At 31.1% G+C, this 15,154-nt stretch overlaps 1 protein-coding gene across 1 annotated transcript in view; it reads right to left on the reverse strand.

Moving 5' to 3' along the window:
• The window catches only part of LOC118181944 (phosphatidylinositol transfer protein alpha isoform-like), an 80,609-nt gene that overhangs the window by 25,101 nt on the left and 40,354 nt on the right, over nucleotides 1–15,154 (reverse strand). The window contains exon 6 of the mRNA XM_085815028.1: nucleotides 13,708–13,785. Within this exon, the coding sequence (XP_085671154.1) occupies nucleotides 13,708–13,785 (78 nt within the window). The remainder of the gene's footprint in view (nucleotides 1–13,707; nucleotides 13,786–15,154) is intronic.

The following is a 15,154-nucleotide window of genomic DNA, read 5'->3' on the forward strand; positions in this document are numbered from 1 at the left end:
GAATGTTATATTCCTTTGTCAAGTCCTGTTGCAATAAATCATAAAATTTCCAGTTTACTGCAGGACCATCCATCGATATTTGTAAGAGTTTTGACAAGTCTAGTTTTTCAACACATTCATAAAATTTGGATAAAATAATTTCACTTTTTGCATGCCCTATAAATGCAGAAGTAAGGTTGTGAGTTCTGACCTTATTTTCGTGATGCCAGTACCTCACATAAATATCTAGTTGCTTCTTTTGATTTGTCAGATTAAAAGTCTCATCAAATAGTAATGTAAAAAACTCAGCATTTTTACAATGCTTTAGTAACAAAGTTTTAATATAAGGGCCAAGACCAAAATAACAGATATAAGCACATTTCTTTTCACCACATGAAATCTATTTTGCAATGGAACTATCCGGGAACATTTTAGTGAATAAAGGCCCAATATCATCGCACGATTTAAAAGAATAGTGGCTTTTGATGCACTTAAAAGCCCACAATATTTCTGCATCTGTAACTTCAGATTTGAAAAGAAAAGAATTTATTTTATTATTTTCTACACTTATTGATGTTGAATTAGCAGTTACATCTTTTCCTGAAGTAGATGGTTCTTCTAACTTGACAAAATTCATGATACTGTTAGAAGAAACTCTGCAGTTGAGAAGGGAAAGATGTTTTGCAGCTAAAAGGGGCATTACATGCAAGGCATTAGTAAAATTAAGTATCACATATAATATATATATAATAAGAAATATATATATATATATATAATAAGAAATCTATACTGAAAATATACATTTTTTACTATATATATATATATATATACAGTACAAATTCCGAGATCCAGACATCCAATATCTGGAATGATCTAAAATCCGGACCTCAAAGCCACCACCAACCAATTTTTTAGGGCTTTTTTGGAGGGAAGGGGTATGCTTTACACATGCGCATTAGATTTTTTTCCTCATCATAAAAAAACATGTTGGAAATCCCGATTCTTAATCTCAGATTGGCGCTAAATAAAATATCTTATTATTGAAGAAATAATTATTTTAGCATAAATTTGTGTGATTAGTAACTTGACTCCATAGCTGCGTATCTGCTTGGCATAATCTCAAACCGAAACATTTGTTAATTTTACACCAACTAATATTTTATATATTTGATGCCGAAATCGCGAATCATTATTTATTGTATTTTGCTTTCATCACCGCATGTTAATCAACGGATGACAACTTGAGTGATGACTCATGCAGCGACGCCAAATAACAGAGTATTATCCGATTACAGATTTAAGTTTAATGCGCTAAAATGTTGACAAGGGGAGATTTAACAGAAATGTCTTTGCTGAAAATAGATTTTTTAATGATACTCATAGGACAACCGATTATATTTAGTGCTATTTGAATTAAGAATAACTGATTTGTTATTCACATAAAGCCAGAACCAGTGCCTCGCATGGCCGCACCAGGCGGCAGAATTTAGGGGAGTTAAACAGAAGTTTTTCATTGCGATGACAATGCCCCAATCATCAATCAATCAACGGAGGGCGAAATCTGTAGTATGGTTCTAAATCCACAAAATACAGCTACCGATAGTTAAGAAAGTAACAGAGAGGTTACTGAACGAGAAAAAATTTTGATTGAAAAGTTATTTGGAATTCTCGACACAGCAATTACAGGACTTGAACAATGGAATTTAATAACTCAACAAGAAATTATATGTCTATAGTATTAGTCTAAAGTATCAGCAGAGAAAACAAATCAAACAACTCACATTGAAAGAAATGTTTAATAAAGTAAACATATAAATATTAAGCTCTTTTCTTTTGTAAATTTTGATACCCTTTAAATCATAAATCCTTCATTATTTCATAAATCACGATTTCATATTTTCAATTTTATAACTTCTACGTGCCATCTTAGCAGATTTAAAATGATCTAACATCCGGAAAAATTTCAAATCTGGGATCGCCGAAGTCCCGACCTCAGACTTTGTACTGTATAAATATATATATATATATATATATATATATACAGAATGTATATTTTCAGTTAAACTTCTACCCAATAACTTTTTAGTAATTCATGAAAGTTAATTTTGCATCTAGTTAATTCAGGAAAATTAGTTTCAATTAGTTGTTTTCAGCTTTAAAAATATTAAAAAATTTTTAATTAGTTAGTCGTTTTCAACTAATAATTGTATCGCCATTAGCAAAAATAATGCATTACTATCAACAGCACAGGATTAAACCAAATACTTAATTGTCTATTGAAGCTTCAAAACGTATTTCCGAAATTCACTTTTTCTCGGCTAACGTTACCGAATTTGCCCTTGGCGACCTAAAATCGAAATGGAGCCAACAGATTTCCCGCGAAATCAATAACAGACCCTCTGCAGAAATAAACTCATAATCCTGATATCCCACACATATAGTATGTGAAAAAGAGAATAAACTCCATAGAAGGTGATAAAAAACTAATTTATGGCTTAATTGAAACAAACACAGAAATTAAGCTAAGCAAAACCGTGTTAAAAACAAATTGAAATGATAAAACGAAACTTAATTTTCATGTGAATTTTCAGCACTGACTCTCCCATTATAGAAATTTCAATTTGTTTTAAGCAAAGACCACATTTAGCTTTATAAGGATTGTCATCCATCAATATCCAGTCTTTGTAGTCAGCTTGATGAAGCCACAGTTTATTGAAAATGCACTTTCCAGGCATCTCGTTCCTATTGGCGTCGGAAGGGTTGTGGCCTTCCAGGTTGAGATTGCTCTAATTTTGGCAAATATTTTCAGAATCCCCCCCTTTTTTTTCTCGAGCACCTTCATCATCACTTTCGCCTCTTAAAGAACTTCCGGCTTCACGCTTTCGTCACAATCTGCCTAAATTTATGGATGACCCCTGTTTCGAAAGATTGGGTGAATAGCCAATCAGACACCGATACTTTCATTCGGGTAGCTAAATTTTTTTTTTTTCGTTTGCAACGCAAATACGCCAACAGATTGGTTAAGAGCCGTGCAATTTTAATTCCATATTCATGAGAAATCACAATTCACACATAGAATGGCAATCATTAGAAATGATAAGAAATGTCAAATGAGCAAAATTAAGGACCGTTTATTCATTTTGGCCAAAATTAAGGACTTTTAAGGACAAAAAATCATTTTTGAAAAAATTAAGGACTTTTAAGGACCGTACGAACCCTGTATATTTTAATAAGTCAATGTAAATATTACTATCCAAAATAATAGTAAGAAAAATAACTAAAAAAATCACTTAAACACATACAAGCAGTGGGGAATAAATCTGCCCCTTTGTATTCATCCCACACCAATAAAGCCAACATTTACTTTCTGATAAAAGCTACAAACGAACGTGCTTACAAATTCATTTCTTCTTAAAAACACATACTGTTATAATTTTAATATCATAATCAATTTATTTATTCTATATAAGACTTTCTTTTCAGTTTCTCCTTTTTCTGTAAGGAGTCACAATAGAAGATTTCAAAAGTATCCTTCCTAGTTGAAGTGCTTATTCAGTACTCTTAGTGGATAAGATTTATATAATGATCTTAAATTTTAAAACCAGAAAATAAACAAGGTAAGCTGTGCAGATTTGAGAAAAACAAAATATGCATATTTAGCACAATTCTGTATTACTTTGTATCATATATAATAAATCAGCACATATTAAAAAAAGATTGTATATGCACTTTTCTAAATGCTGTAATATCTCTAAAGATCTTCACAAAATATGTAAAAATACTTTTAAACTCATTAATATTCAATTTCATAAATTAAAATTTAATGTAATTAAAAAATCAATCCTAACAGTTTATTCAACAAAATGTTATGTGGGAATCGTGCCTCAACAAAGCACCAAATGTCGCTATGTATCTCTACTCTGTAGGAACTCTCCAGGTAAACACATCTTCACTTATTTCGAGAAGTCCGACAGAAGCGGTCTAACAGAATGCTCACAAAGGAGCTACAACTAGACGCTTACTGGTCGCGCATAGGTGATCAGACTTGGAACTTACCTAAAGTGACCGCACGTAAGTGAGACTTGGAATTTACCTAAAGTGACCGCACATAGGTGATCAGCTGTGACTTTTAGTGTTGTGATTACTCTCCTAAACATATTTAATCCATTTGTACATACTCATTCCGTTTATCTTTTCTTCTATAAACCAGGAGTAAAAACCTGATACTTTGAATAGTGAGTGTGATCTCTGTTTGATGATAAGACGTCACCCTCACAATTATCGATTAAAAATTTACAAAAATGTCAGGCCTACTAAATAAAAATTAATCTGACATGAATGAAATGAATGCACTTATATTTATAGATTTCTTTAAGAGTTTGTTCTCCCACAATAATGATTTGAAAAGTGATTCCTAATAGAATAATTAGCACATTACAGTTACTACTCAAGAAATGAAAGGAAGAAACAGAAACAGACTTGTTTGAATATTCTTTGCAGGATTACCATGCGTACCAAAAACCGTATTTTTATGAGAAACATATAATTTTTAAACAAATTCACAAATCATAACTGTAGCCTTTTCCACTGCAATGCGTACCACTTAATACATATCATTACTTGGATAGACTGGCTTAGTGTACAATCAGAGTGAACCAGAATGAATTTTTATTCCTTTCTCATACAGAATTATCAACAGTATTATAATGAAATACCATCAAAACAGCTCATTTAGTAGAAATTTAGGAAAAACACTTAAAATCCTCATAATAAGAGAACCTATCATTTGTCTAATGACTTACCAAAGTATTTCGAACAACCATAGAACATTCAATCAGAATGTTGTTTGTAATACAATACACAGTACATTACACTTGCAATAGCCATCAGTTCAAACAATCCTACTACCATATCTCCATTATCCTTTTTCATTTCTTGGTAATCTTCATTTTACTACTATGATTACATGTAAGTCATTGAGAACCATCAGTCCTATTTCACATTCACAGAAACATCATTTTGATGCTTGTGTTATGCTACAATAACCAACATCAAACATAAAGCAGGTTACCTTGTGGAGACATTAGGTTATTTTGAAGAAGGAGAGATAAAAAATGAGCAATGCCTTTGTCGGGACTCAAACCACTGACCTCTCGAATACACACCAAGCATGTTAACCACTGCACTACAAAGGCGGGAGAAATACCTTATATACTCCCCCATTTAAATTCCAAGTCTCACCTACGTACGGTCACTTTAGGTAAGTTCCAAGTCTGATCGCCTATGCGCGACCAGTAAGCGTCTAGTTGTAGCTCCTTTGCGAGCGTTCTGTTAGACCGCTTCTGTCGGACTTCTCGAAATAAGTGAAGATGTGTTTACCTGGAGAGTTCCTACAGAGTAGAGATAGATAGCGACATTTGGTGCTTTGTTGAGGCACGATTCCCACATAACATTTTGTTGAATAAACTGTTAGGATTGATTTTTTAATTACATTAAATTTTAATTTATGAAATTGAATATTAATATTATAATTAAATTTTAATTTATGAAATTGAATTATTTGGCAATAGGGTCTCTTAATCCGCAGTTGCCAAATCCTGGGGATGGAGAATCATCATCCACCATCTTTTTTGTTCGGGCACCACTGTATAGACATTAGGATTCTTTTTTGAAAGCAGGAGTTATGAAAAATGAGCAGTGCCCTCACTGGGACTCGAACCATGGACCTCTCAAAAATGGTCAAACGTGCTGACCACTACACTATGAAGGCATGCTAAGAAGGTGGGAGAAATACGTATAACCTACTGCGATAGATATAGCCTCATAATTTGTCTGTTGCAATGATGAATCACTCCAAAATACATTGAACAATAAAGTGGAATGCCATCAGATATAAAAAAAGTATCAGTTATTCCTTCTAAAATTATAACAGTTTAATTATATATGATTAGGGTGATAGTGCTAGAAACAAGATAATTTACGGGAACTTTATTCAAAACATCTTCCAACATGTCAACTTCTGATCTCATAGCAACCACAGCACCTGAGATTTCTCATTCCCATTGGCCAACAAGATTAAAATACTTATTTTCTATCAAGACAAAGAAAAATATTTTAAATGCTATAGCAGGGTTCGTACACATTTCTGCACACGGAAATTAAGTACTTTTAAGGACTTTTAAGGACCATTAATGAAAAAAATTAAATACCTATGAGCAAATGGGAACTGAATAAATTCAATTAAAAATATTATTCTATGCCTGAATTTCACTTTTGTAATACCATCCTAAAAATAAAATAGATCCCTAAGTAGTATGCATTATTACTAAACATGAATTAATTAATATAATTATTAATAAGTTTGAGAATAAAATAAACTTCATGCAGTTTATCAAGTAGCATTAAATATTTTACACTTATAATAGGTTGGACATATTTGAAAGACGATAAGTGACATTTACGTTTTACTAATAGTTAGCTCTGTTGATTTTTTTTTATGTCTCATTTTGTCACATACTTGGTCAGTCTAGAGCAGAGGTTTTCAACCAGTGGTACGCAAGAAAAAAATAAGTGCTACATAAAGTACTTTTAACTATTTATTTCAAAAATTAAAACCCCAACATCCTGATTGAGTTTTTTCTCTAACACTTGTAAATTTATGTGATCTAAGCTTTGTCCAAGAGTGGTGCTGGTAGTAGTACTTTGTAGTGGTGTTACTAAAGGTTTTCATAGTCAAAAGGTTGAGAACCGCTGGTCTAGAGGTTTAGTAAATAGCAGGTAGATTTTATGTCAAACAGCATAGGTTAAAATGAGAAGTAAAATCATAATCAGCATGATTCATAACAAAAGAGTGAATTTTATCACCGCTGCTGCTTGTCTAGAGAGAGACCTGCTGATTAGAACAAACTTGAAAGGCCAGATGAAGGCACGGTTAAGCAAGAGTTGAAAGTTAGTCAGGCTCTGTTTGATGCAGTTAGTGTCATAGCTTTGTGTAGAGTTCTAGGAGTTGTAACACAGTTAATATACTTTCAGGTTCCAATAAGCCATTAAAGCACCAGAGGTGATAAGTTGTTTTGTATTATTTTAAGTCTCTCTAAATGCAAAGAATAAGTTTTACTTGAATTTCTACATCTTTGTGTTTTATCTTGTGACCATAGTGAGTATTAATGAAAGGCAATAACTCGCTTTAATATGCAGAGATAATTTTTAAGGGTAAGCAGTTAGTTATAAATAATTAAATTAGGAAAATAGATAACCTTAGCCATTATGGATTTATATGGCCACTATTAAATTTTATTTGTTAAAAATATTATGTTAACAATATTTGTTAAAAAAGGCCCTATTAAAATCAAAATCTAATAAAATTTCAGTTTAAAATACATGCAATTTATGACACTGATTCTTAAAGGATATTAGAATATTTACACATTAAAAACCATTTATGTTTTGTAACAACAACACTCAACAAAATATTTATCCATCATTTTAATTTGAAGCCTTCCTAAACATTTTGGTTAGTTTATATCGATTTCCTTCTCTTTAAGCATCTTTTCTAACAATAATTAGAGATTTGTCTTAATATGCAAACCAATGCTCTCGCTAGTTTCTGCGTGCTTTATCTCCTAAACTGTCAAGCTCTCCACAATGTAGCTATGAGGGTTTACTTGATCTGGTCAAAGTTAAATAGTCCAAAACCCCCAATAGATGTGAAGCAAATTATCACTATGTCTGAAAGTAACTACAGTATCAGACAAAAGTTTGAATAAGCCTCTTATTTAAAAAAAGAACTCAGAAAACAAACATAAAGGCATGTTCTGATGCTAACAAAGTCAATTACATCTCACGGTGACGTAATTAAACAAGAACAGTCAAATTCAAACTAAAAATGCGAACTAGTGGTCAAAGATTATACAATTTAATTTAAATTTAATCTGGCTCAGTAACTCTATCATATGAGGAAATAGAAATGGAAAATTATAGTAAAGGCTGAAATCATAAACAATTGGGTAATTTACATAATAATAACTGCACATATCTTTGAAGAATAATTTTCTTTACGTATTCAATTTCTTTCTTCAGCATGTTCCTTTTTGTTTTAGAATTTTTAGATTTAATTAAGGATTTCTGTTTTTCTAAAAAAACACTAAATGCATTTAGAATGTATAGAAAAAGCGACTAATTTTACTTCATTAGTAATATGAAATTCAGAAGAAACATGAAATATATATGGTAAAGGCCGGTTACAGAGCTGGTGTGGCAGAATTTTTAGAATTTAGTGACACACCAAGAAACAAAATCTAGAAATGGCAAAACTTTTAGAATTTAGAGCAAGTATTGGAAGCAGAATTTAGAAAGGATTCTCCACTGTGTAATTCTAAGTTACAGTGAAAAGTGAAGAATCTTAAGAACTAGTATGCGAATAATCGCTTGAGTTCATGAGACAGTGAATAAACTTGGATAGGGTTAAAAGACGCTTTATTATTCAAATAAGATTTAACAGAACTCCGTCTTGGAGTTTTAAAATAAAGCCGAACACTTGGGTTTTGAACTTACGATATAAAGAACTAAACTAAACTTAAGTAAAGAGATACAGCCGAAGCTATCAAAATTCTAACAGAGTTGGCCCCTTAATGCTAATTGGCTGCGAAGCTATCAAGGGCCTAAGGTACAGCCAGACGTAATAATAGCTTACGAGAGAGTAGCCTAAAAAAGCGGACATGCGCTAGCAAGAATATCTAGTATCTCTCTCACTAAGACAGTAGAAGTTCGCAGTTAAATACCGCTCTTCCTCATTAGCATTCAGACGTGATTCTAAAACTACATTTTGGCTGGAAGTGGTATGTTGAAATTAAGAAGCGATATGAATGGGAGTTTAATTCAAAATATAACTGTTAATTAAAATTAACATAATCCTTATAAGGCACTATGCTGTCGAATTTAGGATCACAGAGACTGCATCAGATGGGAAAATGTCGAGTGCCAGATCTGTGTATGATGCATTAAGACATATTAGATGGATCTTTTAAATTTAAGTTTTCAATTTATTAATAAAAAAATCCCTTTCTATAATGCCTGCCCAAGTGATAAGATTAGAAGCTTTTTTGATATTTTCCATGCTTGTGTCTAGTGAAAAGTAGAGAAAATAAAGGGAGGATAAACATGTTAAGAAAAAGATTCTAGTATCAGGAATAAAAATATTCAAATATTATGTCTTCATTGTTCTTCCGGACATTCTCCAAAAAGTAAGAAATTCATCGCAAACTTTCTACAAAATACATCCATTACGCGTTGATACCATGGAGACATTTTTCATTTTGTCACATATTTTTTGAATCTTCTAGAATCGTGGGTCTCTAAATATTGCCTTCAAATCCTTCTAAACTTTCCAAGCTGCAATGTCAAAAATACTAAAGAAAAATTATTTCAACTAATTCTGTAACAGCAAAACGCCAGAAATATTTTGGGAAAAAAAGAAAGGAGGGAAAAAGTGTAAAATTAATTTTATAGAGAAAACCGATGCATATTTCTGAGAATTTTTAATATTTTGAGGCAAATCACGTGGAGAAAATGCTTACTATGAAAAAATTAAAAAGAAGACATTTTTAATTAATTACATAGCTAATTTTGCTTTTCCTAAGAGCTGTTTCATAAATTATGCTTTATAGCATTATACCTTGTTTATTTTTCAGATTCAAAATATTGTATAATAAGTTGCCAAAATGAAACTTTTATAATATTACAGCGAAAAATAAAAATGTTTTATTTTAATGTTATTTTTTAATATAATTCCAATTTATTACCATTATTTTAATGAAATTTATCAATGTTATGATGTTTTAAACAAAATCTTCGAAAAATTCTCAGATTTCTGAATTAAAAATTTTCTATAGAAACTGACCTTAAAATTGCCAAAATATTGACAAGTCGCCAAATTTAAAAGTTTAATAAAAGAATTCACATCTCCAAAAGCAAAAATTGTTTAAGAGCTCTTTATTACAAAAAATAAATTTCGAAATGCTTATGTTTCACTTCTTGCTTAGAAACTCGAGTATCCCATCATTTAAATTAGAAATAGAAACAAATTATAACCCATGAACCCATTCAAAAGATAACCATATACGTCAGTGAATCACCAAAAATATTCCTCCAAAATGCTAATTCACACTCAAAATGGCAGTCGTAAAAACAGACAAAAACTTCCGATGATTAAAATTAAGGACCTTCTGCTAATTTGGGCTAAAATTAAAGACTTTTAAGGACCAAAAATCAGTTCAAAAAAACTTAAGGACTTTTAAGGACTCTTAAGGACCGTACGAACCCTGTATAGAAAGACAAGTAGAAACATACATGTGAGCCAATTACTCAAGAACAGGCTTCCACAACTTGATTTGATACACAGCAGAAAATAATATTAGCATTTGCTTATTCAGGGTTCATAGCCACATTTTAGTTAAAAAAAATAAGCACCTATAAGCACTTTTCAAGCACATTTTAAGGAAAAAATAAGCACCTGTCTAATTACATTATACACAACTGCATAACCTTTAAAGAAAAATTAGACTTGTAATTTAAAATATGAGCTATGCAATATTTATTAAGAGAATGAGCATTACCTCAACAATGGAAAACAATTAACTTTTTTTTTTTTAATTTTAAATGACAGTTCAATTTACAGAATTAGTTTACAATGAGAGAAAAAAAACTATGCAATAATAAACTATATTACAAAATTTAATGATGATATTTCAGTTGAAAATATAGAAAATAAATAATAATAAGCCATTTTAATTGTATTCGTTTGGCACCTAATAATAAATACAATTTATTTTTCCACTCATATTAATATTTAAATAATTTAACTTAAATCAAAATTCTGAACATTTTCTAAATTTTCATTGCATAACAGTTTTCCCTTAACATATATCCCAAGCAAAGTAATTTAAGTAATAAAGAGGCACATTTCTGAAATCAGAACACAGGAAATTGCTTCATTCAGTCATCCTTTAACAGTAAAAGCTTAACTAACCCGCATACTCGAAATTCCCGAATATTCCGGATAGTAACTGGAAAAAGAGGAGTGGGGGAGATTGTAGCTGTTCTTTAGATTTAAATTTAAGCTAAATAAATTATTTTGACATTTCGATATGTGCATCATATAAAAACCAACGGAACTGAGAAATATTCGGCTTAGAAAGCACAGTAAAACTCTTTTAAGTGTGCATAAACAAATCTCAGACTGAACATCAAAATTAATTATCAATGCAAAATACCGCAAACGTTATTGCGCAATACGTGCGGCGTAATTCTTCCATATGGGATATTACGCAATCAGAATCAACACCTGCCGGTATTCGAAGAAAAAAGAACTAAATAAAGGAAAAGAAAGAGACTTACTAATCTGGGGTGTTTCTGATTCTAATTTTCAACAGACTGTATTAAATTCCGGAATAGAATCAATCTTCGCTTGGGTTGGGTAGACCGCAAAAACTTTTAGTCCTATTCAATCCAGATTGGACAGTGACCAAAAAAGGTCCGCTGCTTCAATATCAGAGATTTTGCGGAGAAACTCCCAACCTCCGTACTGTATAATGTATTGGCAAAGAAAATGAAATTATTTTGACTATTTGATTACTTTCCTTTTATTTAAGCCATTCCGAATATTATTCCTTAGAAAGCTAATCTGTGTAAAAACACACCCATTTTTGGAAGTTTATCTATACTTCAGTTACTGCAACTATACTATAATAAATATTCATACATATACTCATAATATAAGCATAACGATCATAATAAACACGAATATGAACTGACCAAGCAGAACGAGAATGCAAATTATTAAAATCTTGATAGAAATTAGTATTTGTGTGGGAGGAATTCTCGCGCGCACCATAGGTTACGTAATGCAGAGAAAGGGGGGAAAGCGATTTTCGGGAGTATGATTCACCATCTGACGTTGCATATAAGAAAGAAAAGTTGTTTAGTTAGTTTCGGCTTTGGTACGGGGAAAAAATGCGCGTTCATTAAAAACAAAGGATTAAAAAAAAAAGCACTAAAAGCAAAAAATAAACACTAAAAACAAAAAAATAAGGGCTTTAAAGAAAAAGTAAGCACCTATAAGGGCCTTTATATTTTATTTTCAAATATAAGGACTTATAAGCACTTGTAAGGACCGCTACGAACCCTGTTATTTTCTTTCCCTTGGTAAAATAAAGGTGTCCAAGAGCTTAGTAATGAGCTGGTTAAAAGAGTGAATGTTTAATCTGCATGTCTATTTTGCAATCACTAAATTTGATTCATATTTATCAATTCTTAAGTGAAGTAAAATTTTCTGTTTTTGGTTAAGTGGCACAAAATTCAAATTTTTAATGCTAAATAATATTTTGAATCTAATTTATGTTTAAAAAATATTTTGCTGCTTTTCGCTACATAACAAAATATATACTCACACTGGGTCATCTGGAAATGTCAGTGATTTTTCAAATCCACATTTTCTTCTAATTATTTTGTTAGTGCCAATAAAAAAGTGACCATGCTGCAGATGTTTAAATAGTTTTTTTCTACTCGCACTGCATGATTCTAGTATGCTGCGGCATAAAATTTTTTCAGCACAGTGCTAGGAATGGAGAACCCAAACGTTCATTTTTTTTTAATATTCTGTTCATTTAATTAAACAGAAAAAATAATACTATCAGACGGCTCATAAAATCTGTGCTATATACGAACACAGGTTTGTATCTGACAACACAGTTCGAGAACAGCTTGAGAAATCCGTGAGCAGAAATTTCAACCTCAAAGATTATGTCTGCTCTGGAAGACCATTTCCTATAAACAAGGCCCTTTTAAAAGAAGTACTGCTGAAAATCCAAGTTACACAGCTCAGGAAACTATCAGACAAAATAAATATTCCATACAGTACAGTACATGATCATTTAAAAAAGACTAGATATGTAATATGCTTGCTTGAGTTTTTTTATGCAATTCTTTTCTGAAAAATAAATAAACTCATTACTGGAGATAAGAAGTGGATACTTTAAAGTAATGCTAATGAAATGGATTATTGAGTAAATTGATGATAAGGTATCAAAGTAAAGTGCCCAGAACTGACCAATCCTTGATGTGTCTTCCATCATACCAATGCTCAGCCCCACATTTTGACGAATGTCACAAAAAAACTTATTGAGTATGGATAGGATGTTTTGTGTCCCCCTTATGTTCATAAGACTTTACCCTCTTGAAAACTTTGTATTTTCAAGCTACTTCAAAACTCTCTGAATGGTCTTAGTTCACTTGTTTGGAGATCATAAAACAGCATGTCATTAAGCTCCTTTATGAATAAACCTAATGATTTTTTTTTTAAAAGAAAGTTTTCAGCTGCGTAAAGATAGAAAAAACACAGAATATAAAAAGTCATAGAATAAAATGTATGTGATTTAATAAAATTTTATGCTTCTGTATCATTTCATTTGTATTTATCATAAAAAACTACAGAGTTTTCCAGATACCCCAACATATAATTTTCAAAAATACATGATGAAATTTTCTTCATTTTGAGAAATCATGTCATATAAATAATATGAAATAAGTCAAAATAAAACATCTACATAAAGTTTTCAAGATTATACCTAAAAAATACCAAATGATTTTGCCCTATAACATGAAATTCAAAGATTTAAAAAGTTTATATTGAGCTGCACTTAAAAAGTAAAAATATTTCATTTTAACACTCACATTTTTTTGATCGCCAGCATCTGGACTGTGCATTGTTTCAATGCTAATAAAAAAGTTATTTTTCATATAATCTGGATTCTGCAACAAAAAGGTAGTAATTGATTGAATTATATATTAATTGCAATTAACAAATAATATAAAACTTGTATAAGAAATTACACAAAATTTTCAAAATAAATGAGTGACATTAAAAGACTAGAAGAAAATCATTATGCTTGATGAATGACACTTATTTGCAACACCACTACTAAATTATACACATATTATTGAGTAAATTGCAACCAGTTACCTAATATTTCATTGGTCTGTTTTAGCTACAGAGGAAGGCCTAAACACAATGTAGCACAGATTTCACCAAGTGCTGCTTATACCCTGAGGAATCTGAACTTAATAAGCCAAATGGCAGCAAATAAGCTTCGAGATATTGATGTAAAATCCATGACTTATGTCTATTTTACATCACCCAATAACCGTCTATGGTATTTATGACAGAGAAAGTCATAAGGCTAATCCATATGACATATCTCTTTATATTGTCTTCCAACCAACCAAAGGCAGATAATTTAGTTCCATTTTGCCACAATAAACCTAACTATCCAACTAAGCACAATCTGTTCTGAATAGCACATTATATTTTTCACCTAAAATAAGTACAGTACAAAGTCCGAAATCCGGACTCGTCGAGACTTCGGCAATTCAGGATTTGGGATTTTTCCGGATATTAGATCATCAGTTTAAATCTAGTAGGATGGCATGTAGAAATTATAAATTAAAAATACGAAATCATGATTTATGAAATAATGAAGTATTTATGATCTGAAGGGTATCAAAATTTACAAAAAAAAAAAAAAGCTTAATATTTGTTTACATTATTAAACATTTCTTTCAATGTAAGTTGTTTAAGTTGCTTTGTTATTTTGTAATACTTTCTTTTTAATTTTGTAGACAGGCATAATCTCTTGTTCAGTTACATTGTTGAAGTCTTGTAACTGCTGTTTGCAAAATTCTAACTAACTTGTCAATCGAAATTTTCTCGTTTTCAGTAACTTCTCTGTCACTTTCTTCAGTAACGGTAGAGGTATTTTATGGATCTAAAGCCATACTACAAATTTCGGCATTCATCAATTGATTGATGATTGAGAAGCATTGTCATCACAATGAAAAACTTTTTTATATCATCTTCATTTATTACCTACCACTTCTCCACATTTCTTTACAAAATCCGTTAATTGGAAAATTTCACCTTTGTTTTGCGATATCCGAAAACTTTTAAAATTAGCGGCTATAATCATGAAATTTAGCTATCCTTCACTATACATATTTGGCTATGCATCATGAGCTTGGCGACTAACGACAAGTTGTTCCGTAAAATTTTATCTTGCTTCTATTGCACAAAGACAATTAAGCCTGAATTGCATTAGCTTAGTTATTTATTCTATTATATTGG

The sequence above is a fragment of the Stegodyphus dumicola genome, chromosome 1, assembly GCF_044657685.1.
Source record: "Stegodyphus dumicola isolate Sdum_Otavi_A_Nest chromosome 1, ASM4465768v1".
Taxonomy (NCBI): domain Eukaryota; kingdom Metazoa; phylum Arthropoda; class Arachnida; order Araneae; family Eresidae; genus Stegodyphus; species Stegodyphus dumicola.